Here is a 23,275-nt window from a genome sequence, read left to right as displayed (position 1 = left end):
GGCGGGGAAGTGCAGTTGAGGCCAAGATCAAATCAGCCATGGTCTTATTGAATGGCGGAGCAGGCTCGAGGGGCCAAATGGCCGACTCCTGCTCCTATTTCTTATGTTCTTATGTTCTGAACCAGACTGTTTGCATCCTTGATGCCGTATTTGACCCCGAGATGAGCTTCCAACCACATATCTGCACCATCACTAAGCCGGCCTATTTCCACTGCCGTAACATCACCCAACTCTGCCCCTGCCTCAGCTCATCTGCTGCTGAAACCCTCATCAATGCCTTTGTTACCTCTAGACATGACCATTCCAATGCACTCCTGGCCGACATCCCATCGTTTGTTCTCCATAAACTTGAGGTCATCCAAAACTGCCCATGTCCTAACTCACACCAGGTCCATTCACCCTTCACCCTTGTGCTTGCTGACCTATATTGGTGAGCAATGCCTCGACTTTAAAATCCTCATCCTTGTTTACAAATCTCTCCATGGCCTCGCACTTCTCTATCTCTGTAACCTCCTCCAGCCCCACAACCCTCCGAGATACTGCGCCCCTTGCTCATCCACAATTTTAATCGCTCCACCATTGGCGTCCATGTCTTCAGCTGCCTGGGCCCCAAGCTCTGGAATTCCCTCCCTAAACTTCTCCGCCTCGCTACCTCTCTCCCCCCATTAAAACCTACCTCTATGACCCAGCTTTTGGTCATCTGCCCTAATATCTCCCTATGTGGCTCAGTATCAACATTTTTATTTGCTAACATTCCTGTGAAGCACCTCGGGATATTTTACTGCATTGTATAAACACACATTATTAATGTTGATGGGGCACTGATGCACCTTAAGCCCACTTGCTGTACGTCCTACATTGATGTTGGGGCACATTCAGGTTGTTCCCAGGCCGGTTACACTATGAATTCCACCCATCTTGCTCCCAATAGGCCCAGCAGAACCCAGACCAACTGGGGGCAGGCATGGGTTCCTCATGGCTGTCCTGAAGGCCCCAACATTGAAGAAGTTAACATTAGTTGTTATGTTCAGAATAACTCCACAAGACTGTATGTCATAAGCTCAAACTGATGTGACCTTAATCTCTTTAATTAAACTCCAGAGTGCTGAAGCAGCATGGCAGACAACCTGTTATACTTGCTTGCACAGGGTGTGCAGGTGACCCTTGGGTCTCCAACAGGTGCGCCCCCTGGTGGCCAGTCTTACACTAGTATAAAGTTTACATACATAACAGTAGTTGATCCCGGAACAATCGATTTTGCTTAATTGTGCTGCCCAGATGTTCCCTATGGGGGCGGTGGGGGGGGGGATAGTTACATTTTGGCTCATTTAGTGTTGGGTCCAATAAGGGCTTTGGGTGCCCCTTTTGGAGTGTCAGAGTGAGGCTGTGATTCCCTCACCTCATCGGTATGCGTGCCTCTGCTGCATTTCTGGTGGGGCCTGCCCCCTCCGTGAATGTAAATTGTCCCTTTTCCACGATTTGGGCCAAAGCCGTGGGTTGGTGTCACAACTGTGTCCCCTTGAAAGGGTCCACTGAATGTTGGGGTCGTCACGTTTAAATCCACGTTCCTGTTCCGTTTGCAAATATCCCGTGCTGCTCAGGATTTCGTTGTTTGGATCTCGGATTTCTCCACCAACGAGGCAAACAGTGCTAAGAACAGTCCTAACAAAACCTCCAATTCGATAATTCTGCACTCCCAGTGGGGAACTGTGTGCATAGAAACATAGAAAATAGGTGCAGGAGTAGGCTATTCAGCCCTTCAAGCCTGCACCACCATTCAATAAGATCATGGCTGAACATTCAACTTCAGTACCCCTTTCCTGCTTTCTCTCCATACCCTTTGATCCCTTTAACCGTAAGGGCCATATCTAACTCCCTCTTGAATATATCTAACATAGAAACATAGAAAATAGGTGCAGGAGTAGGCCATTCGGCCCTTCGAGTCTGCACCGTCATTCAATAAGATCATGGCTGATCATTCACCTCAGTACCCCTTTCCTGCTTTCTCTCCATACCCCTTGATCCCCTTAACCTAACGAACTGTCATCAACAAGTAGAGAATTCCACAGGTTAACAACTCTCTGAGTGAAGAAGTTTCTCCTCATCTCAGTCCTAAATGGCCTACCCCTTACCCTTAGACTGTGTCCCCTGGTTCTGGACTTCCCCAACATCGGGAACATTCTTCCTGCATCTAACCTGTCCCGTCCCGTCAGAATTTTATATGTTTCTATGAGATCCCCTCTCATCCTTCTAAACTCCAGTGAATACAGGCCCAGTTGATCCAGTCTCTCCTCATATGTCAGTCCTGCTATCCCGGGAATCAGTCTGGTGAACCTTCACTGCACTCCCTCAATAGTAAGAATTCAGGAGGAACTTTTTATTACCCAGAGAGTGGTGAGACTGTTGGACTCTCTACCACCGGGACTGGTTGGGCTGCATGGCCTGTTTCTGTGCTATACACTCAATGTACTTCGAGCTTTTTGGAACACAGTGTGCCTTATATATGGCTGGCTGGCTGTAAGGACAATGAACAGAGCACCGATTTTTGTGACAGTGACTAGATTCTTCTCTTAGTCTGGCCTTAGACTCAATTTACTGTTATTGTTGGCCTTTGGCCTGGTGGCTTTGAGCCAGGAAGGATGTTTTTAAGTAAGTCTTCATTCTTTGATTGATGGATGTGCATTATAAATCCTTGCTGAAAGCATAAAGACAGCTCTCAAATGGAATGGTTAACCTATGTGACACCACTTATCGTTATTAGGCTGACTGTATTATATGAAAACAATATTCTGCATATTACATTTTGGTTCACAAAGAACACAGTGACAGATGTAAGAATTCTAGCTATCTCAGGCTAACAATATTGCAAGTGTTTATTGCAGTGTTATTACGCCCACAACAGCAATGATTTCTGGCGAGCAGTTATGGCTGTTCCTGCTGTGACATGTTAATGTTAACATTTGATAGTCCTGTTTGAGGTTCAGTGTTGCCTGTCAGATGTGAAGAGAACAATCAAAGAGTCAGGACAACATTAAAAGTTCTCTGTCGCTAATCGACAAGCGTCCTTACTGTATCCAAACCAAGAAAACACTTAGTCGCCATCAATACACAAAGGGAAATTAAAGCTGCTACTACTTTTAATGGAAATGAGAGTTGGTCTTTCGTCCTTTTTAAGAAGGAAAAATTTGAGGGCTTCTTTGTGAAATGATAAATATGCCAAAGGGCTTCTTTTATTTTCTTCAATCGTTTTGAATATACATTTGAATGTTTTTAATTTATTGCGTGATTTCCCAGCTTTATAGCTGTAGTTTAGCTTTAAATCAGCCGAACTGAGTGGAATATAAAACACAGTAAAATGATGTCATTGCTGCTGCACTGTGTTACACAGTTTCAGAAATCACGGCCTCCCCGGGTCCGTACGGGATGTGTACGGAGTGTGTACGGGGCGTGTACAGGGTCCGTACGGGATGTGTACGGAGTGTGTACGGGGTGTGTACGGGGTGTGCACGGGGTGTGTACGGGGTGTGTATGGAGCGTGTACGGGGCGTGTACGGACGTGTGTACGGGGCGTGTACGGGGTGTGTACGGAGTGTGTACGGGGTGTGTACGGAGTGTGTACGGGGTGTGTACGGAGTGTGTACGGAGCATGTACGGAGCGTGTACGAGGCGTGTACGGGGCGTGTACGGGGTGTTACGGGGTGTGTACGGAGTGTGTACGGGGTGTGTACGGGGTGTGTACGGGGTCCGTACGGGATGTGTACGGGGTGTGTACGGAGTGTGTACGGGGTGTGTACGGGGTGTGTAGGGGGTCCGTACGGGATGTGTACGGGATGTGTACGGGGTGTGTACGGAATGTGTACGGAGTGGGTACGGGGTGTGTACGGAGTGTGTACGGGGTGTGTACGGGGTGTGTACGGGGTGTGTACGGGGTGTGTACGGGGTGTGTACGAGGTGTGTACGGGATGTGTACGGGGTATGTACGTGACGGGATGTGTACGGAGTGTGTACGGGGTGTGTACGGGGTGTGTACTGGGTGTGTACGGAGTGTGTACGGGGTGTGTACTGGGTGTGTACGGGGTGTTTACGGGGTATGTACGGGGTGTGTACGGAGTGTGTACGGGATGTGTACGGAGTGTGTACGGGGTGTGTACGGTGTGTGCACGGTGTGTGTACGGAGTGTGTACGGAGTGTGTACGGGGTGTGCACGGGGTGTGCACGGGGTGTGCACGGAGTGTGTACGGAGTGTGTACGGAGTGTGTACGGGGTGTGTACGGGGTGTGTACGGGGTGTGTACGTGACGGGGTGTGTACGGAGTGTGTACGGGGTGTGTACAGGGTGTGTACGGAGTGTGTACGGGGTGTGTACGGGGTGTGTACGGGGTGTGTACTGGGTGTGTACGGAGTGTGTACGGGGTGTGTACGGAGTGTGTATGGGGTGTGTACTGGGTGTGTACGGGGTGTGTACGGGGTGTGTACGGGGTATGTACGTGACGGAGTGTGTACGGGGTGTGTACGGAGTGTGTACGGGGTGTGTACGGGGTGTGTACGGAGTGTGTACGGGGTGTGTACGGAGTGTGTACGGGGTGTGTACTGGGTGTGTACGGGGTGTGTACGGGGTGTTTACGGGGTGTGTACGGGGTGTGTACGGAGTGTGTACGGGATGTGTACGGAGTGTGCACGGTGTGTGTACGGAGTGTGCACGGGGTGTGCACGGGGTGTGCACGGGGTGTGCACGGAGTGTGTACGGGGTGTGTGCGGGGTGTGTACGGAGTGTGTACGGGGTGTGTACGGGGTGTGTACGGGGTATGTACGTGACGGGGTGTGTACGGAGTGTGTACGGGGTGTGTACGGGGTGTGTACGGAGTGTGTACGGGGTGTGTACGGGGTGTGTACGGGGTGTGTACGGGATGTGTACGGAGTGTGCACGGTGTGTGTACGGAGTGTGTACGGGGTGTGCACGGAGTGTGCACGGGGTGTGCACGGGGTGTGCACGGACTGTGTACGGGGTGTGTACGGGGTGTGTACGGGGTGTGTACGGAGTGTGTACGGGGTGTGTACGGGGTATGTACGTGAAGGGGTGTGTACGGAGTGTGTACGGGGTGTGTACGGGGTGTGTACGGAGTGTGTACGGGGTGTGTACGGGGTGTGTACGGGGTGTGTACGGAGTGTGTACGGGGTGTGTACGGGGTGTGTACGGGGTGTGTACGGAGTGTGTACGGGGTGTGTACGGAGTGTGTACGGGGTGTGTACTGGGTGTGTACGGGGTGTGTACGGGGTGTGTACGGGGTATGTACGTGACGGAGTGTGTACCGGGTGTGTACGGAGTGTGTACGGGGTGTGTACGGAGTGTGTACGGGGTGTGTACTGGGTGTGTACGGGGTGTGTACGGGGTGTGTACGTGACGGAGTGTGTACGGGGTGTGTACGGGGTGTGTACGGGATGTGTACGGAGTGTGCACGGTGTGTGTACGGAGTGTGTACGGGGTGTGCACGGAGTGTGCACGGGGTGTGCACGGGATGTGCACGGACTGTGTACGGGGTGTGTACGGGGTGTGTATGGGGTGTGTACGGAGTGTGTACGGGGTGTGTACGGGGTATGTACGTGAAGGGGTGTGTACGGAGTGTGTACGGGGTGTGTACGGGGTGTGTACGGAGTGTGTACGGGGTGTGTACGGGGTGTGTACGGGGTGTGTACGGAGTGTGTACGGGGTGTGTACGGGGTGTGTACGGGGTGTGTACGGGGTGTGTACAGAGTGTGTACGGGGTGTGTACGGAGTGTGTACGGGGTGTGTACTGGGTGTGTACGGGGTGTGTACGGGGTATGTACGTGACGGAGTGTGTACCGGGTGTGTACGGAGTGTGTACGGGGTGTGTACGGAGTGTGTACGGGGTGTGTACTGGGTGTGTACGGGGTGTGTACGGGGTGTGTACGTGACGGAGTGTGTACGGGGTGTGTACGGAGTGTGTACGGGATGTGTACGGGTTGTGTACTGGGTGTGTACGGGGTGTGTACGGAGTGTGTACGGGGTGTGTACGGGGCGTGTACGGGGTGTGTACGGGGTGTTTACGGGGTATGTACGGGGTGTGTACGGAGTGTGTACGGGATGTGTACGGAGTGTGTACGGGGTGTGCACGGGGTGTGCACGGAGTGTGTACGGAGTGAGTACGGGGTGTGTACGGGGTGTGTACGGAGTGTGTACGGGGTGTGTACGGGGTGTGTACGGGGTATGTACGTGACGGGGTGTGTACGGAGTGTGTACGGGGTGTGTACGGGGTGTGTACGGAGTGTGTACGGGGTGTGTACGGGGTGTGTACGGGGTGTGTACTGGGTGTGTACGGAGTGTGTACGGGGTGTGTACGGAGTGTGTACGGGGTGTGTACGGGGTGTGTACGGGGTATGTACGTGACGGAGTGTGTACGGGGTGTGTACGGAGTGTGTACGGGGTGTCTACGGGGTGTGTACTGGGTGTGTACGGAGTGTGTACGGAGTGTGTACGGAGTGTGTATGGGGTGTGTACTGGGTGTGTACGGGGTGTGCACGGGGTGTGTCCGGAGTGTGTACGGGATGTGTACGGAGTGTGTACGGGGTGTGTACAGAGTGTGTACGGGGTGTGCACGGGGTGTGTACGGAGTGTGCACGGGGTGTGTACGGAGTGTGTACGGGATGTGTACGGGGTGTGTACGGAGTGTGTACGGAGTGTGTACGGGGTGTGTACGAGGTGTGCACGGGGTGTGTACGGAGTGTGTACGGGGTGTGCACGGGCTGTGAACGGAGTGTGTACGGGGTGTGCACGGGGTGTGTACGGAGTGTGTACGGGATGTGTACGGAGTATGTACGGAGTGTGTACGGGGTGTGTACTGGCCTCAACAACTTTCTGTGCTAGAGAATTCCACAGGTTCACAATTCTCTGAGTGAAGAAGTTTCTCCTCATCTCGGTCCTAAATGGCTTCCCCCTTATCCTTAGACTGTGACCCCTGGTTCTGGACTTCCCCAACATTGGGAACATTCTTCCTGCATCTAACCTGTCCAATCCCGTCAGAATTTTATACGTTTCTATGAGATCCCCTCTCATTCTTCTAAATTCCAGTGAATATAAGCCTAGTCGATCCAATCTGTCTTCATATGTCAGTCCTGCCATCCCAGGAATCAGTCTGGTAAACCTTCGCTGCACTCCCTCAATAGCAAGAATGTCCTTCCTCAGATTAGGAGACCAAAACTGTACACAATATGTGTGGCCTCACCAAAGCTCTGTACAACTGCTGTAAGACCTCCCTGCTCCTATACCCAAATCCTCTCGCTATGAAGACCAAAATGCCATTTGCCTTCTTCACCACCTGCTGTACCTGCATGCCAACTTTCAATGACTGATGTACCATGACACCCAGGTCTCGTTGCACCTCCCCTTTTCCTAATCTGTCACCATTCAGATAATATTCTGCCTTCGTGTTTTTGCCACCAAAGTGGATAACCTCACATTTATCCACATTATATTACATCTGCCATGCATTTGCCCACTCACCTGACCTGTCCAAGTCACCCTGCAGCCTCTTAGCGTCCCCCTCACAGCTCACACCGCCACCCACCCAGCACTCCCTCAGTTCTGCCCCTCCGACAGTGCGGCACTCCTTCAGTACTGCCCCTCCGACAGTGCAGTACTCCCTCAGTACTGCCCCTCCGACAGTGCGGCGCTCCCTCAGTACTGCCCCTCCGACAGTGCAGTACTCCCTCAGTACTGCCCCTCCGACAGTGCAGTACTCCCTCAGTACTGCCCCTCCGACAGTGCAGTACTCCCTCAGTACTGCCCCTCCGACAGTGCGGCGCTCCCTCAGTGCAGCACTGAAGTGTCAGCGTAGATTATGTGCTCAAGTCTTTGGGGTGGGTCTTGAACCCACAACCTTCTGACTCAGAGGCGAGGGTGCTGCCCACTGAGCCACTGGCTGATGCTCTGTGCTCCATTTTCCTTCCTGTTGACTTCAATGGAAGGGAAAATGAGTATGTTGTATAATGAGCGGTTGATTTCACATCGCCCATTTTACACCATTGGCCAAAGTTAAAATAACCCCCACAGACCTTACAGACACACATTTACTCCATTGAAAGCACCCGCATACTGACCCTTCCCACTGAAAGTTTACTGTGTTGGGAAAACAGAAGCCTGGATTTATATAGCAACTTATCACATCCCTTGGAAATGTCCTAAAGTGCTTCATATACAAGGAATTGTTTGAAGTGCAGTGACGGCAATGGCAAGCACAGTAGCCATTTGTTGCATACAGACAGCAAGGAGATGAACAATCTGTCTGTTCTGATGGTGCAGGATTGAGGGAGGAATATAGGCCAGGGCAGCAGGAGAGCTCTCTGTTCTTCTCCAGAACTTTAACCTCCACCTGAGCCACTGCAGCAGACAGAAGGAGTGTCTGTGTAGCATTTGACCTGAAGGGAGGCACCTCCGACAGTGCAGCACTGCCCTGGAGCGTTGCTGTGGGGTATGTGCTCAGTTCTTGGTATGGGGCTCGAGCCCACAGCATTCTGAACCAAACGTGACAGTGCTACCAACCGAGTTAAGATGTGGGGCTGGATTTTAAGGTTTTCTGTTTTCGGGGTGAATATGTAGTCGGGGCAGGAAAGTTACCGGCCGGGAATAGTTTGCACTCCAGTAAGGAATTTTTGAAATCTGGACCCTGTGTCAGGGGGCGCAGCGCGAAGGGAGGCGTGTACAACTTTTGAGTCGCAAAAATGGGAAACGAAAGTGCCAGGCTGTGTGCGCCCCGAGAGAGGCTGGGGGGGGGACCTTAAAAATAACACAACAACTATTGTATATGTAGGCACTCTTTGATTGAATCCACAAGGCAGGGGTATGGTACTTAAACTGGACAGACCGTAGTCCTTTATTGCAGCTTCTAGAGTGAGGACACCAAGAGGTGAGCTCCCTTTTATACTGGGTTACCTGCAGTGTGCAGGTGACCCTCAGATCTCCAGCAGCAGCACCCTCTGGTGTCCAGGTAAGGTGCGCACAGGATGAAGGTGCATTCAGTGTTACAGTACATGATAACATTGTTGGCATGCATACATAACAAAAACATTCCCCAAAACATTGCCCGCAGCACCACAACACAAATCGCTGAGACAATTAACGAACAAACAGTCGCACTTACATTTACCGTCCTCACTGCCCTCAGGATCGCTGGAACAGCTCTGATTTCCCAGCCGGTCATTGCGAGGCGTGATTCCAGGCGGACGGGTGGGGTTCCAGTCAAAACTCGAGAGGCGTTGCACACCCGACACAGCGGCCGGACCTGAACGCCACCTTTCACGTCGCTCCGGGACGAAACCCGGAGCGCAAAGGACCGGAAAATCCCACGCGGAGTCAATTTAATGTATTCGATGTCATGTCAACTTGATGTATGCAGCACATCTGCCGCGTAATAAATGCTCATGTGCCACCCATGCCGAAGGCATCTCTGAATGAGAATACAATTGAATTGACTTGTACTGCATTCGGGACAGTGTTGTGCTGGGCGCCCATCATCTCTCAGTAGAAACATAGAAACATACAAGTTTACAGCGCAGAAGGAGGTCATTTCGGCCCATCGTGTCCGCGCCAGTCGACAAAGAGCCGCACGGCCCTCGGTCAGCAGAGCAGTACGATGCATATAAACCTATGAACAATGATGGAAAGGCAAAGAGCACCCAGCCCAAATAATCCGCCTCACCACAACTGCGACACCCCTTTTACTGAAAACATCTACTCGTCCCCAGCCGGAGCCATGTGATCTCCTGGGAGAGGCAAAAACCAGATAAAAACCCAGGCTAATTTAGGCAGAAGAAAATCTGGGAAAATTCCTCTCCAACCCATCAATGCAATCAAAACTAGTCCAGGAGATCACTCTGGTCGTATTCTATTCCTTAGAAACATAGAAAATAGGTGCAGGAGTAGGCCATTCGGCCTTTCGAGCCCGCACCACCATTCAATGAGTTCATGGCTGATCATTCCCTCAGTACCCCTTTCCTGCTTTCTCTCCATACTCCTTGATCCCTTTAGCTGTAAGGGCCGTATCTAACTCCCTCTTGATTATATCCAATGAACTGGCCTCAACAACTCTCTGCGGTCGGGAATTCCACAGCTTAACAACTCTGAGTGAAGAAGTTTCTCCTCATCTCAGTCCTAAATGGCCTACCCCTTATCCTAAGACTGTGTCCCCTGGTTCTGGACTTCCCCAACAACGGGAACATTCTTCCCGCATCTAACCTGTCCCGTCCCATCAGAATCTTATAGGTTTCTATGAGATCCCCTCTCATCCTTCCTCAGATTAGGAGACCAAAACTGTACACAATATTCCAGGTGAGGCCTCACCAAGGCCCTGTACAACTGCAGTAAGACCTCCCTGCTCCTATACTCAAATCCCCTCGCTATGAACACCAACATACCATTTGCTTTCTTCACTGCCTGCTGTACCTGCATGGCAACTTTCAATGACTGATGTACCATGACACCCAGGTCTCGTTGAACCTCCCCGTTTCCTAATCTGCCGCCATTCAGATAATATTCTGCCTTTGTGTTTTTGCCACCAAAGTGGATAACCTCACATTTATCCACATTATACTGCATCTGCCACACGTTTGTCCACTCACTTAACCTGTCCAAGTCACCCTGCAGCCTTTTAGCGTCCTCCTCACAGCTCACACTGCCACCCAGCTTAGTGTCATCTGCAAACTTGGAGATATTACACTCAATTCCTTCATCTAAATCATTAATGTATATTGTAAATAGCTGAGATCCAGCACTGAGCCCTGCGGCACTCCACTAGTCACTGCCTGCCATTCTGAAAAGGACCTGTTGTGGAAAAATATTTCCGAGACTGTATAATATATAAAGAAAGGTTTATTAAATCGGAGACAAAGCTTTGGGAGAAGTGTTAGAGACCCTGTCTCTGAACCATTTCTCAAATTGGTATCTTCAGTGAGGTTCTTTTATCTTACAAGTTACGTCACTTTACAACACATGCTTTAGCACTACAAAGCTTTTACTATTGAAGGCTAAGTTTTTGATATAAACCATCCTGCATTGTGACAGGGCAGTATAAACAAGTGCAGGCTTTTGGCACCGGTATAAACAAACATACCCAGCACTTAACTCTCCAGTGTTCATTATCTCACTTTCCTATCTCCATAACTCAAGGCCAGCATACCTTGAAGTCTAACTGTTTTTTTATATATAAAGCATAATGCATCAGTATTGTCCCTTACAAAATTCATTAAAGGGGAAAATAAAACAAATGTTTGGTCCCGTATACTAGTCCAGTATATGTCCAAAAATCCGCTCCAACAATATTCCCCCTTTTGGTCCTGGAGGATGTTCACGGAATCAGGTGACCACAATGATAGTAGCATGATGTCATATATTCGTCCTTTGGGGTATGTTACTTCCCTGATGTTCCGTATGTCCACCTTGCCTGTAGCTCTAGGCTACCCTTCAAAGATAGTGGTCGGTGTCATCGTCATCTGTTTCTTCATCCTTGGTGTCTTCAGGTATTTCCATCAGGTGTGCTGCTTCTTCGGCGATTACACTGGCTACTGGCATCAGTCGGGCCATCATAACTTTACAGCAGATATTAAAACACACTATAATCAGACAGCAAGTAATTATTATTACAACCAGAATAATTACTCCATGCATAAGATAGGACCCCCAGGATCCCCCTAACAGCCAGTCAAACCAGCCAGATCCTCCTGCTGTTATGGATAACTTCTTATGTGATCAGCGAGGTTGGTTATGTTTTCTGAATTATCGGGAATGTAAGTGCAACATTCAGCTCCAATTAAGGCACATGTGCCCCCACTTTGTGCTAGTCTATAATCGAGGGCCATTCGGTTCTGGAGTACCATTGTGCGTATGGCTACCATTTCAGCCGTTATACCCTCCATTGCTTCAGCAGTGTCGTTAACTATCTGTTCCAGTACCCTCTCTAGGTTACATAATTCATCCATGGTGCGTCCTATCCCGAATGGGAGCACCATGACCCCAAATAGCCTCTCTACCGGGGTAAGATCTCGTCTTAGTCGACCTGGTGTCTGTACTTCTGCTAAAGTACGTACCCGTCTGACAAAAGGGACCACATATCCCAAATAACAGGACCCCCTCCAGTTCTGAGGCAACCAGGGGTAGCCTTATGCCCGCACACAAAATAAGTGCCATTGTATGCTGTTAGATTCAATCCCAATCTCTCTCTCTCAGCCCCCGTCGCCACCTAATCTTAGGATCCCAGTACTGGCTACTTGTTTGATTCTTCAAACCCTCTATTTCAAAGAACCCCTGGTTTGTTGTTTCGCTGGCTATTATGTTCCACCTGGTGAGGTTAAAGTATTGCGTACAATTGCTATATCCTGCTACAAAACCTGTTTCCTCACCAGTCAGGTTTCTAGTGAAACAAATGTCAGCGGTGGGCCTTCCAACTCCTGAGGTGTTGGTCAAAACCAGGAACGGGGTTGTACCGACCTATTGTATTCCGGCTTGTACTATCCGTCAATGCATCCAAAAGGTAACCCCCCGATCTCCACGTTTCTTTATCCCCACTCTGTACCGTTTTGTCGCATTACCCACTCCGCTACTTCCGAGATGTTAAGGGAGATTGACCTCAAGGGGATGCCTCCTTTGCTATGTATGGGGATGTGCGATCATACCCAGCAACTAGAAAAGTTCTCATTTTGCGCATAAACATAAGACATGTACAAAAAGGTATTCACATGTAACTCTAGTTTCGGTCTAGCTAGCAGGCCGGACCTAACACGAACTATGATAATCGCACCGATCGCAATATATAATTTCATCATCTTATTACTCTATATTTAACAAATATTCAAAGGCAAAATGGCCAAATGGCTTGCTTTAAGAATCTCTCGCTGTCAATCTGTAAATAGACAAACAACAACTAATACGTGTGCTAAACGGCTGGTTCAAAAACCTTAAGCTGGGTCCAATGCTTCCATTGTCCGCTCCCTTTCACATCGATGCAGGTACAAGTGTCCCCGCTAATTATAACCCGGAGACTGGGAGAAATTTAGAACTCAGCAGAGGAGGACAAAGGGTTTGATTAGGGCAGGGAAAATGGAGTACGAGAAGAAGCTTGCAGGGAACATTAAGACGGATTGCAAAAGTTTCTATAAATATGTAAAGAGAAAAAGGTTAGTAAAGACAAACGTAGGTCCCCTGCAGTCAGAATCAGGGGAAGTCATAACGGGGAACAAAGAAATGGCGGACCAATTGAACAAGTACTTTGGTTCAGTATTCACTAAGGAGGACACGAACAACATTCCGGATATAAGAAGGGTCAGAGGGTCTAGTAAGGAGGAGGAACTGAGGGAAATCCTTATTAGTCGGGAAATTGTGTTGGGGAAATTGATGGGATTGAAGGCCGATAAATGTCGAGGGCCTGATGGACTGCATCCCAGAATACTTAAGGAGGTGGCCTTGGAAATAGCGGATGCATTGACAGTCATTTTCCAACATTCCATTGACTCTGGATCAGTTCCTATCGAGTGGAGGGTAGCCAATGTAACCCCACTTTTTAAAAAAGGAGGGAGAGAGAAAACAGGGAATTATAGACCGGTCAGCCTGACATCGGTAGTGGGTAAGATGATGGAATCAATTATTAAGGATGTCATAGCAGCGCATTTGGAAAGAGGTGACATGATAGGTCCAAGTCAGCATGGATTTGTGAAAGGGAAATCATGCTTGACAAATCTTCTGGAATTTTTTGAGGATGTTTCCAGTAGAGTGGACAAGGGAGAACCAGTTGATGTGGTATATTTGGACTTTCAGAAGGCTTTCGACAAGGTTCCACACAAGAGATTAATGTGCAAAGTTAAAGCACATGGGATTAGGGGTAGTGTGCTGACGTGGATTGAGAACTGGTTGTCAGACAGGAAGCAAAGAGTAGGAGTAAATGGGTACTTTTCAGAATGGCAGGCAGTGACTAGTGGGGTACCGCAAGGTTCTGTGCTGGGGCCCCAGCTGTTTACATTGTACATTAATGATTTAGACGAGGGGATTAAATGTAGTATCTCCAGATTTTCGGATGACACTAAGTTAGGTGGCAGTGTGAGCTGCGAGGAGGATGCTATGTGGCTGCAGAGCGACTTGGATAGGTTAGGCGAGTGGGCAAATGCATGGCAGATGAAGTATAATGTGAATAAATGTGAGGTTGTCCACTTTGGTGGTAAAAACAGAGAGACAGACTATTATCTGAATGGTGACAGATTAGGAAAAGGGGAAGTGCAACGAGACCTGGGTGTCATGGTACATCAGTCATTGAAGGTTGGCATGCAGGTACAGCAGGCGGTTAAGAAAGCAAATGGCATGTTGGCCTTCATAGCGAGGGGATTTGAGTACAGGGGCAGGGAGGTGTTACTACAGTTGTACAGGGCCTTGGTGAGGCCACACCTGGAGTATTGTGTACAGTTTTGGTCTCCTAACCTGAGGAAGGACATTCTTGTTATTGAGGGAGTGCAGCCAAGGTTCACCAGACTGATTCCCGGGATGGCGGGACTGACATATCAAGAAAGACTAAATCAACTGGGCTTGTATTCACTGGAGTTCAGAAGAATGAGAGGGGACCTTATAGAAACGTTTAAAATTCTGATGGGTTTAGACAGGTTAGATGCAGGAAGAATGTTCACAATGTTGGGGAAGTCCAGAACCAGGGGTCACAGTCTAAGGATAAGGGGTAAGCCATTTAGGACCGAGATGAGGAGAAACTTCTTCACCCAGAGAGTGGTGAACCTGTGGAATTCTCTACCACAGAAAGTTGTTGAGGCCAATATTCACTAAATATATTCAAAAAGGAGTTAGATGTAGTCCTTACTACTAGGGGGATCAAGGGGTATGGTGAGATAGCAGGAATGGGGTACTGAAGTTGCATGTTCATTGAATGGCGGTGCAGGCTAGAAGGGCCGAATGGCCTACTCCTGCACCTATTTTCTATGTTTCTATGTTTCTATTTGTCAAGCAGGATTTCCCTTTCATAAATCCATGCTGACTTGAACCGATCCCGTCACTGCTTTCCAAATGTGCTGCTATTTCATCTTTAATAATTATTTCCAACATTTCCCCCACGACTGATATCAGGCTAACCGGTCTATAATTACCTGTTTTCTCTCTCCCTCCTTTCTTAAAAAGTGGTGTTACGTTAGCTACCCTTCAGTCCATAGGAACCAATCCAGAGTCGATAGACTATTGGAAATTGATCACCAATGCATCCATTATTTCTAGGGCTACTTCCTTAAGTACTCTGGGATGCAGACTATCAGGCCCTGGGGATTTATCGGCCTTCAATCCCATCAATTTCCCTAACACAATTTCCCACCAATAAGGATTTCCTTCAGTTCCTCCTTCCCACTAGACCCTCGGTCCCCTAGTATTTCTGGAAGGTTATTCGTGTCCTCCTTCGTGAAGACAGAACCAAAGTATTTGTTTAACTGGTCCGCCATTTCTTTGTTCCCCATTATAAATTCACTTGAATCTGACTGCAAGGGACCTACGTTTGTTTTCACTAATCTTTTTCTCTTCACATATTTATAGAAGCTTTTGCAGTCAGTTTTTATGTTGCCAGCAAGTTTTCTCTCATACTCTATTTTCTCCCTCCTAATTAAACCCTTTGTCCTCCTCTGCTGTATTGCAAAATTCTCCCAGTCCTCAGGTTTGCTGCTTTTTCTGGCCAATTTATATGCCTCTTCCTTGGCTTTAACACTCTCCCTTATTTCTCTTGTGGGCTACAGTTGAGCCACCTTCCCCGTTTTATTTCTACTCCAGACAGTGATGTACAATTGTTGAAGTTCATCCATGTGATCTTTAAATGTTTGCCATTGCCTATCCACCGTCAACCCTTTAAGTATCCCTCGCCAGTCTATTCTAGCCAATTCACGTCTCATACCATCGAAGTTACCTTTCCTTAAGTTCAGGACTCTAGTCTCTGAATTAACTGTGTCACTTTCCATTTTAATAAATAATTCTACCATATTATGGTCACTCTTCCCCAAGTGGCCTCGCACAACAAGATTGCTAATTAGTCCTTTCTCATTACACATCACCCAGTCTAGGATGGCCAGCCCTCTCGTTGGTTCCTCGACATATTGGTCTCGGAAACCACCCCCAATACACTCCAGGAAATCCTCCTCCACCGCATTGCTACCAGTTTGGTTAGCCCAATCGATATGTAGATTAAAGTCGCCCATGATAACTGCTGTACCTTTATTGCATGCATCCCTAATTTCTTGTTTGATGCTGTCGCCATCCTCATTACTACTGTTTGGTGGTCTGTACACAAATCCCACTAGCGTTTTCTGCCCCTTGGTATTCCGTAGCTCCACCTATACCGATTCCACATCATCCAAGCTAAGGTCCTTCCTTACTATTGCAATAATTTCCTCTTTAACCAGCAACGCCACCCCGACTCCTTTCGCTTTCTGTCTGTCCTTCCTAAATATTGAATACCCCGAGACTCCAGGATGGTATGTTGCCTCCCTGGTGCAAGAGTCAAGGATGTCTCGGAGCGGGTGCAGGACATTTTGAAGAGGGAGGGTGAACAGCCAGTTGTCGTAGTGCATATGCCTTCTTAACTACCTTATCCACCTGGCCTGCTACTTTCAGGGATCTGTGGACAAGCACTCCAAGATCCCTTTGTTCATCTACACTATTAAGTGGCCTACCGCTTATTGTGTATACCCTTTCCTTATTAGCCCTCCCAAAGTGCATCACCCCACAGTTCTCTGAATTAAATTCCATTTGCCACTGCACTGCCCACCTGACCAGTAGATTGATATCCTCCTACAGCCCATGACTTTCCTCTTCATTAACAACCACACAGCCAATTTTAGTGTCATCTGTAAACTTCTTAATCATACTCCCTATATTCAAATCTAAATCGTTGATATATACCACAAAAAGCAAGGGGCCCAGTACTGAGCCCTGCGGAACCCCACTGGAAACATCCTTCCAGTCACAAAAACATCCATCAACCATTACCCTTTGCTTCCTACCCCCAAGCCAATTTTACATAAGAACATAAGAACATAAGAATTAGGAACAGGAGTTGGCCATCTAGCCCCTCGAGCCTGCTCCGCCATTTAACAAGATCATGGCTGATCTGGCCGTGGACTCAGCTCCACTTACCCGCCCGCTCCCCGTAACCCTTAATTCCCTTATTGGTTAAAAATCTATCTATCTGTGACTTGAATACATTCAATGAGCTAGCCTCAACTGCTTCCTTGGGCAGAGAATTCCAGAGATTCACAACCCTCTGGAAGAAGAAATTCCTTCTCAACTCGGTTTTAAATTGGCTCCCCCGTATTTTGAGGCTGTGCCCCCTAGTTCTAGTCTCCCCGACCAGTGAAAACAACCTCTCTGCCTCTATCTTGTCCATCCCTTTCATTATTTTAAATGTTTTGATAAGATCACCCCTCATCCTTCTGAACTCCAACGAGTAAAGACCCAGTCTACTCAATCTATCATCATAAGGTAACTCCCTCATCTCCGGAATCAGCCTCGTGAATCGTCTCTGTACCCCCTCCAAAGCTAGTATATCCTTCCTTAAGTAAGGTGACCAAAACTGCACGCAGTACTCCAGGTGCGGCCTCACCAATACCCTATACAGTTGCAGCAGGACCTCCCTGCTTTTGTACTCCATCCCTCTCGCAATGAAGGCCAACATTCCATTTGCCTTCCTGATTACCTGCTGCACCTGCAAACTAACTTTTTGGGATTCATGCACAAGGACCCCCAGGTCCCTCTGCACCTCAGCATGTTGTAATTTCTCCCCATTCAAATAATATTCCCTTTTACTGTTTTTTTTCCCAAGGTGGATGACCTCACACTTTCCGACATTGTATTCCATCTGCCAAACCTTAGCCCATTCGCCTAACCTATCTAAATCTCTTTGCAGCCTTTCTGTGTCCTCTACACAACCCGCTTTCCCACTAATCTTTGTGTCATCTGCAAATTTTGTTACACTACACTCTGTCCCCTCTTCCAGGTCATCTATGTATATTGTAAACAGTTGTGGTCCCAGCACCGATCCCTGTGGCACACCACTAACCACCGATTTCCAACCCGAAAAGGATCCATTTATCCCGACTCTCTGCTTTCTGTTCGCCAGCCAATTCTCTATCCATGCTAATACATTTCCTCTGACTCTGCGTACCTTTATCTTTTGCAGTAACCTTTTGTGTGGCACCTTATCGAATGCCTTTTGAAAATCTAAATACACCACATCCATCGGTACACCTCTATCCACCATGCTCATTATATCCTCAAAGAATTCCAGTAAATTAGTTAAACATGATTTCCCCTTCATGAATCCATGCTGCGTCTGCTTGATTGCACTATTCCTATCTAGATGTCCTGCTATTTCTTCCTTAATGATAGTTTCAAGCATTTTCCCCACTACAGATGTTAAACTAACCGGCCTATAATTACCTGCCTTTTGTCTGCCCCCTTTTTTTAAACAGAGGCATTACATTAGCTGCTTTCCAATCCGCTGGTACCTCCCCAGAGTCCAGAGAATTTTGGTAGATTATAACGAATGCATCTGCTATAACTTCCGCCATCTCTTTTAATACCCTGGGATGCATTTCATCAGGACCAGGGGACTTGTCTACCTTGAGTCCCATTAGCCTGTCCAGCACTACCCCCCTAGTGATAGTGATTGTCTCAAGGTCCTCCCTTCCCACATTCCTGTGACCAGCAATTTTTGGCATGGTTTTTGTGTCTTCCACTGTGAAGACCGAAGCAAAATAATTGTTTAAGGTCTCAGCCATTTCCACATTTCCCATTATTAAATCCCTCTTCTCATCTTCTAAGGGACCAACATTTACTTTAGTCACTCTTTTCCATTTTACATATCTGTAAAAGCTTTTACTATCCGTTTTTATGTTTTTCATAAGTTTACCTTCATAATCTATCTTTCCTTTCTTTATTGCTTTCTTAGTCATTCTTTGCTGTCGTTTAAAATTTTCCCAATCTTCTATTTTCCCACTAACCTTGGCCACCTTGGATCCAACTTGTCACTTTGCCCTGGATCCCATGGGCTTTAACCTTCGTGACCAGTCTACCATGTGGGACCTTATCAAAAGCTTTGCTAAAGTCCATATACACTACATCGTACGCACTACCCTCATCGACCCTCCTGGTTACCTCCTCAAAAAATTGAATCAGATTAGTCAGACATGATCTTCACTTAACAAATCCATGCTAACTGTTCCTAATTAATCCTTGCTTTTCCAAATGTAGATTTATCCTGTCTTTCAGGATTTTTTTCAATAATTTTCCCACCACTGAGGGTAGGCTGACAGGCCTGTAATTACTCGGCCTATCCCTTTCTCCCTTCTTCAACGGTTGAACTAATTTCATGCGGGACCATTACAGTGCGATTGTTATATAGCCTCCCCAGCGTTCCCCTTTTGGATGGACGTCTCATACAGAACAATGAGCCTAAAGGACTATAAATTGGCTGTGGTGCCATTTCCCGAATTCCGGGCATTTTTCTCACCTTTTCCCCACTGAAAGCAAATCCTTCTGTACAGAAATAGTGAAAGAATTCCATTGAAATTAGGGAGCCGAAAGATTTGTTAATATTCACACATATAAAGATACATATTTTATGAAGCCATTGTACATTTTGATGGCACGCTGCTTGCCGGAGGAACACACCGAATCATCCAGGTTTCTTGATGTGACTGTTCTTGCACTGAGAGCATTGTAGGTCAGGTTGTTGAGACTGGGGAGTGGCTATGCTTGGGGTAGAGGCCGAACATGCAAACACATGAACGTACAAAATTGATGGCCAGGAAATGACCAACTGTTCCAAGAAGACCTGCCCACACTCTCGAGATGGCTGAAGCATCATGACTCAGTACTTCCCAGCACACCACAGGTGCAGCCCGGCATAACCAAAGCCCTGCTCCACAATGCCCTCTGCCTGACCCCTGAACTTAGGCACGGCCAGAGGTGGCGTTCTGCTGTGGACAGGCTTTCAGCAAAGTAGTACTGGGAATTCTATCTCCATATCTGTCTCTTTCTTTCTATCTCTTGGTCCCCATCATGAGGAAATCCTTGCAAATCCTACAGCTGGAAAGAAAAAATACAGATTAATAGAGACGGGTAAAGTAGAAAAACGACAGGAGAATTAATGAGGACCCATGTAGCAGACTGAGTTTTCCAGGTTTAATCAAGTTTATTTTATTTACCACAAATGGGTGCTTCATCATCATCATCATAGGCGGTCCCTCGGAATCGAGGCAGACTTGCTTCCACTCTAAAAGTGAGTTCTCAGGTGGCTGAACAGTCCAATACGGGAATTACAGTCTCTATCACAGGTGGGACAGACAGACGTTGAAGGAAGGGGTGGGTGGGACTGGTTTGCCGCACGCTCCTTCCGCTGCCTGCGCTTGGTTTCTGCATGCTCTCGGCGACGAGACTCGAGGTGCTCAGCGCCCTCCCGGATGCACTTCCTCCACTTAGGGCGGTCTTTGGCCAGGGACTCCCAGGTATCAGTGGGGATGTTGCACTTTATCAAGGAAGCTTTGAGGGTGTCCTTGTAACGTTTCCTCTGCCCACCTGGGGCTCGCTTGCCGTGTAGGAGTTCTGAGTAGAGCGCTTGCTTTGGGAGTCTCGTGTCGGGCATGCGAACAATGTGGTCTGCCCAGCAGAGCTGGTCGAGTGTGGTCAGTGCTTCGATGCTGGGGATGTTGGCCTGAGCGAGGACACTGATGTTGGTGCGTCTGTCCTCCCGGGGGATTTGCAGGATCTTGCAGAGGCAGCGCTGGTGGCATTTCTCCAGCGATTTGAGGTGCTTCAAGTACATAGCTCACAACCTGCTACAAAAGAACATGAATTTATATGGCACCTCATTAATCCACAGGACATCTCAAAGTGTTTTAAGTCCAATTTGTTTTTGAAGTTCAGTTATTGTTATAATGTAGGCGAAGGCAGTAACTAATTTGTGCACAACAAAGTCCTGCAAACAGCAGGGAAGATAAATCACAGTTCATCTCTTTATAGTTGAGGTCGGTTCAGCGATGAATCTCAAACCTAGGATTTGTCCTACAACCCTCTGAGATCCCTGCATTCCGACAATTCTGGCCTCTTGTGAATTCCCCACTCCCTTTGCCCAACCATCGGTGGCCTTGCCGTTAGCTGCCTGGGCCCTAAACTATGGAACTCCCTCCCTAAACCTCTCCGCCTCTCTACCTCTCTCTCTTCCTTTAAGATGCTCCTTAAAACCAACCTCCATGACCAAGTGTTTGTCCTAACATCTCCTAATGTGATTTGATGTCCAATTTTGTCTGATAACGCACCTGTGATGCACCTTGGGACATTTGTACTATGATAAAGGTGCTAGGTAAATGCAAATTGTTTGTTGTCCGCATGTTATAAGATTTGCTGATGTCTTCTGAGCTGCCAGTGTTCCAGGTGGGATTGAAGAAAGGGAATCCATCAAATACGGAGAGAGACGTCCATTCTGCTGATACTTGTCTCCCGTATCTCCCGACAGATATGGTCGTTTCTGGGGTGCCCAAAGAAAACGGCATAAACCATGTTGGTGAGATTGCAAGCATGGCCTTGGATTTAGTGGCTGTCTGCTACTCATTCATAATCCCACACAAGCCAGACGTCAAGTTGAAAATCAGAGCAGGCATTCACTCAGGTAAATCATTTTAATTTTTCCAGATAATGATTAATGGCTGAATGAAAAGTTATCCAACCGGAAGCAATGGTTCTGTCAATTAATTGTCAGTTTCTCTGGTTCTCCCTGCTCCTGCTGCCTTCGTAGAGATATTAACCACACTTGACCAGCTCCATTGGGTGGGCCACATTGTCCGCACTGTGCCCAGCTGTATGCCCAGCAGTGTGTCCAGCACTGTGCCCAGCTGTGTGCCCAGCACTGTACCCAGCTGTGTGCCCAGCACTGTGCACAGCACTGTGCCCAGCACTGTACCCAGCTGTATGCCCAGCACTGTGCCCAGCACTGTACCCAGCTGTATGCCCAGCACTGTACTCAGCTGTGTGCCCAGCACTGTGCCCAGCAGTGTGCACAGCACTGTACCCAGCTGTGTGCCCAGCATTGTACCCAGCACCGTGCCCAGCTGTGTGCCCAGCACTGTACCCAGCTGTGCCCAGCTGTGTGTCCAGCACTGTGCCCAGCTGTATGCCCAGCAGTGTGTCCAGCACTGTGCCCAGCTGTGTGTCCTGCACTGTACCCAGCACCGTGCCCAGCTGTTTGCCCAGCACTGTGCCCAGCACCGTGCCCAGCTGTGTGCCCAGCACTGTGCCCAGCTGAGTGGTCAGAAGCGGGAAGCTTGCTGATTTTGTTCCTCTTCCTCGCCCATTTGGTTGAAGGCAGTTGTCGGCCCCCTGTGGTGATCCTCCTGGCTGAGATCAGCAAACTCCATACAGACCAATCACCTCACCTGATACCTTCCGGTCTGCATGGGTCATTGTTGTTAACAAAAGAGCCTTTGTGGGAGCCAGCTGTGTGAAGGTATAACTATACTTTCTTATCTTAACTTTGAAAGGTCCGGTAGTGGCTGGAGTGGTTGGAACTAAAATGCCTCGCTACTGTTTATTTGGAGATACGGTGAATACTGCATCAAGGATGGAGTCAACGAGTGAGGGTAGGTAAATTAGTGAATCACCTATATGTATATACACACTAACTATGGCATCCTATGTGACTGTTACCATGGTAAACTATCCCTCCTCGTCCTTCTCGACCTGTCTGCAGCCTTAGACATGGTTGAGCACTCCATCCTCCTCCAACGCCTCTCCACCATCGTCCAGCTGGGTGGGACTCGCCTGGCTCCATTCTCATCCATCGAATCATAGCCAGAGAATCACCTGCAATAGTGTCTCTTCCTACTGCCACACCATTACCTCCGAAGCCCCAATCGCCCATCCTTGGTCCCTCCTGTTTCTAACCTACATGCTGCCCCTGGGCAACAGGATCCGAAACCACGATGCCTGGCTCCACATGTACGCTGATGACACCCAGCATTACCTCACCAACACCTCTCTCGACCTCTCCGCTCTCTTTGATTTGCCACGCTGCTTGTCCGATATTCAGTACTTGATGAACAGAAATTTCCTCCAACTAAATATTGGGAAGTCCAAAACCATTGTCTTCCATCCCCACCACAAACTCCGTTCCCGAGCCAGCGACTCCATCCATCTCCATGGTCACAGTCTGAGGCTGAATCGGACAGATCACAACCTCGATGTCACACTT

At 48.4% G+C, this 23,275-nt stretch overlaps 1 protein-coding gene across 1 annotated transcript in view; it reads left to right on the top strand.

The window, feature by feature from the left end:
* The window catches only part of LOC139268360 (atrial natriuretic peptide receptor 2-like), a 148,890-nt gene extending 126,015 nt beyond the window's left edge, over nt 1-22,875 (top strand). The window contains exons 22-24 of the mRNA XM_070886432.1: nt 21,545-21,697; nt 22,566-22,664; nt 22,775-22,875. Coding sequence (XP_070742533.1) covers nt 21,545-21,697; nt 22,566-22,664; nt 22,775-22,875 — 353 coding nt within the window. The remainder of the gene's footprint in view (nt 1-21,544; nt 21,698-22,565; nt 22,665-22,774) is intronic.
* Nucleotides 22,876-23,275: the final 400 nt, after the last annotated feature.

This window comes from Pristiophorus japonicus, chromosome 8, assembly GCF_044704955.1.
Source record: "Pristiophorus japonicus isolate sPriJap1 chromosome 8, sPriJap1.hap1, whole genome shotgun sequence".
Classification (NCBI taxonomy): Eukaryota; Metazoa; Chordata; class Chondrichthyes; family Pristiophoridae; genus Pristiophorus; species Pristiophorus japonicus.
Note: the sequence above shows the minus strand (reverse complement) of the source record. Positions and strands in the feature narration are given on the sequence as shown.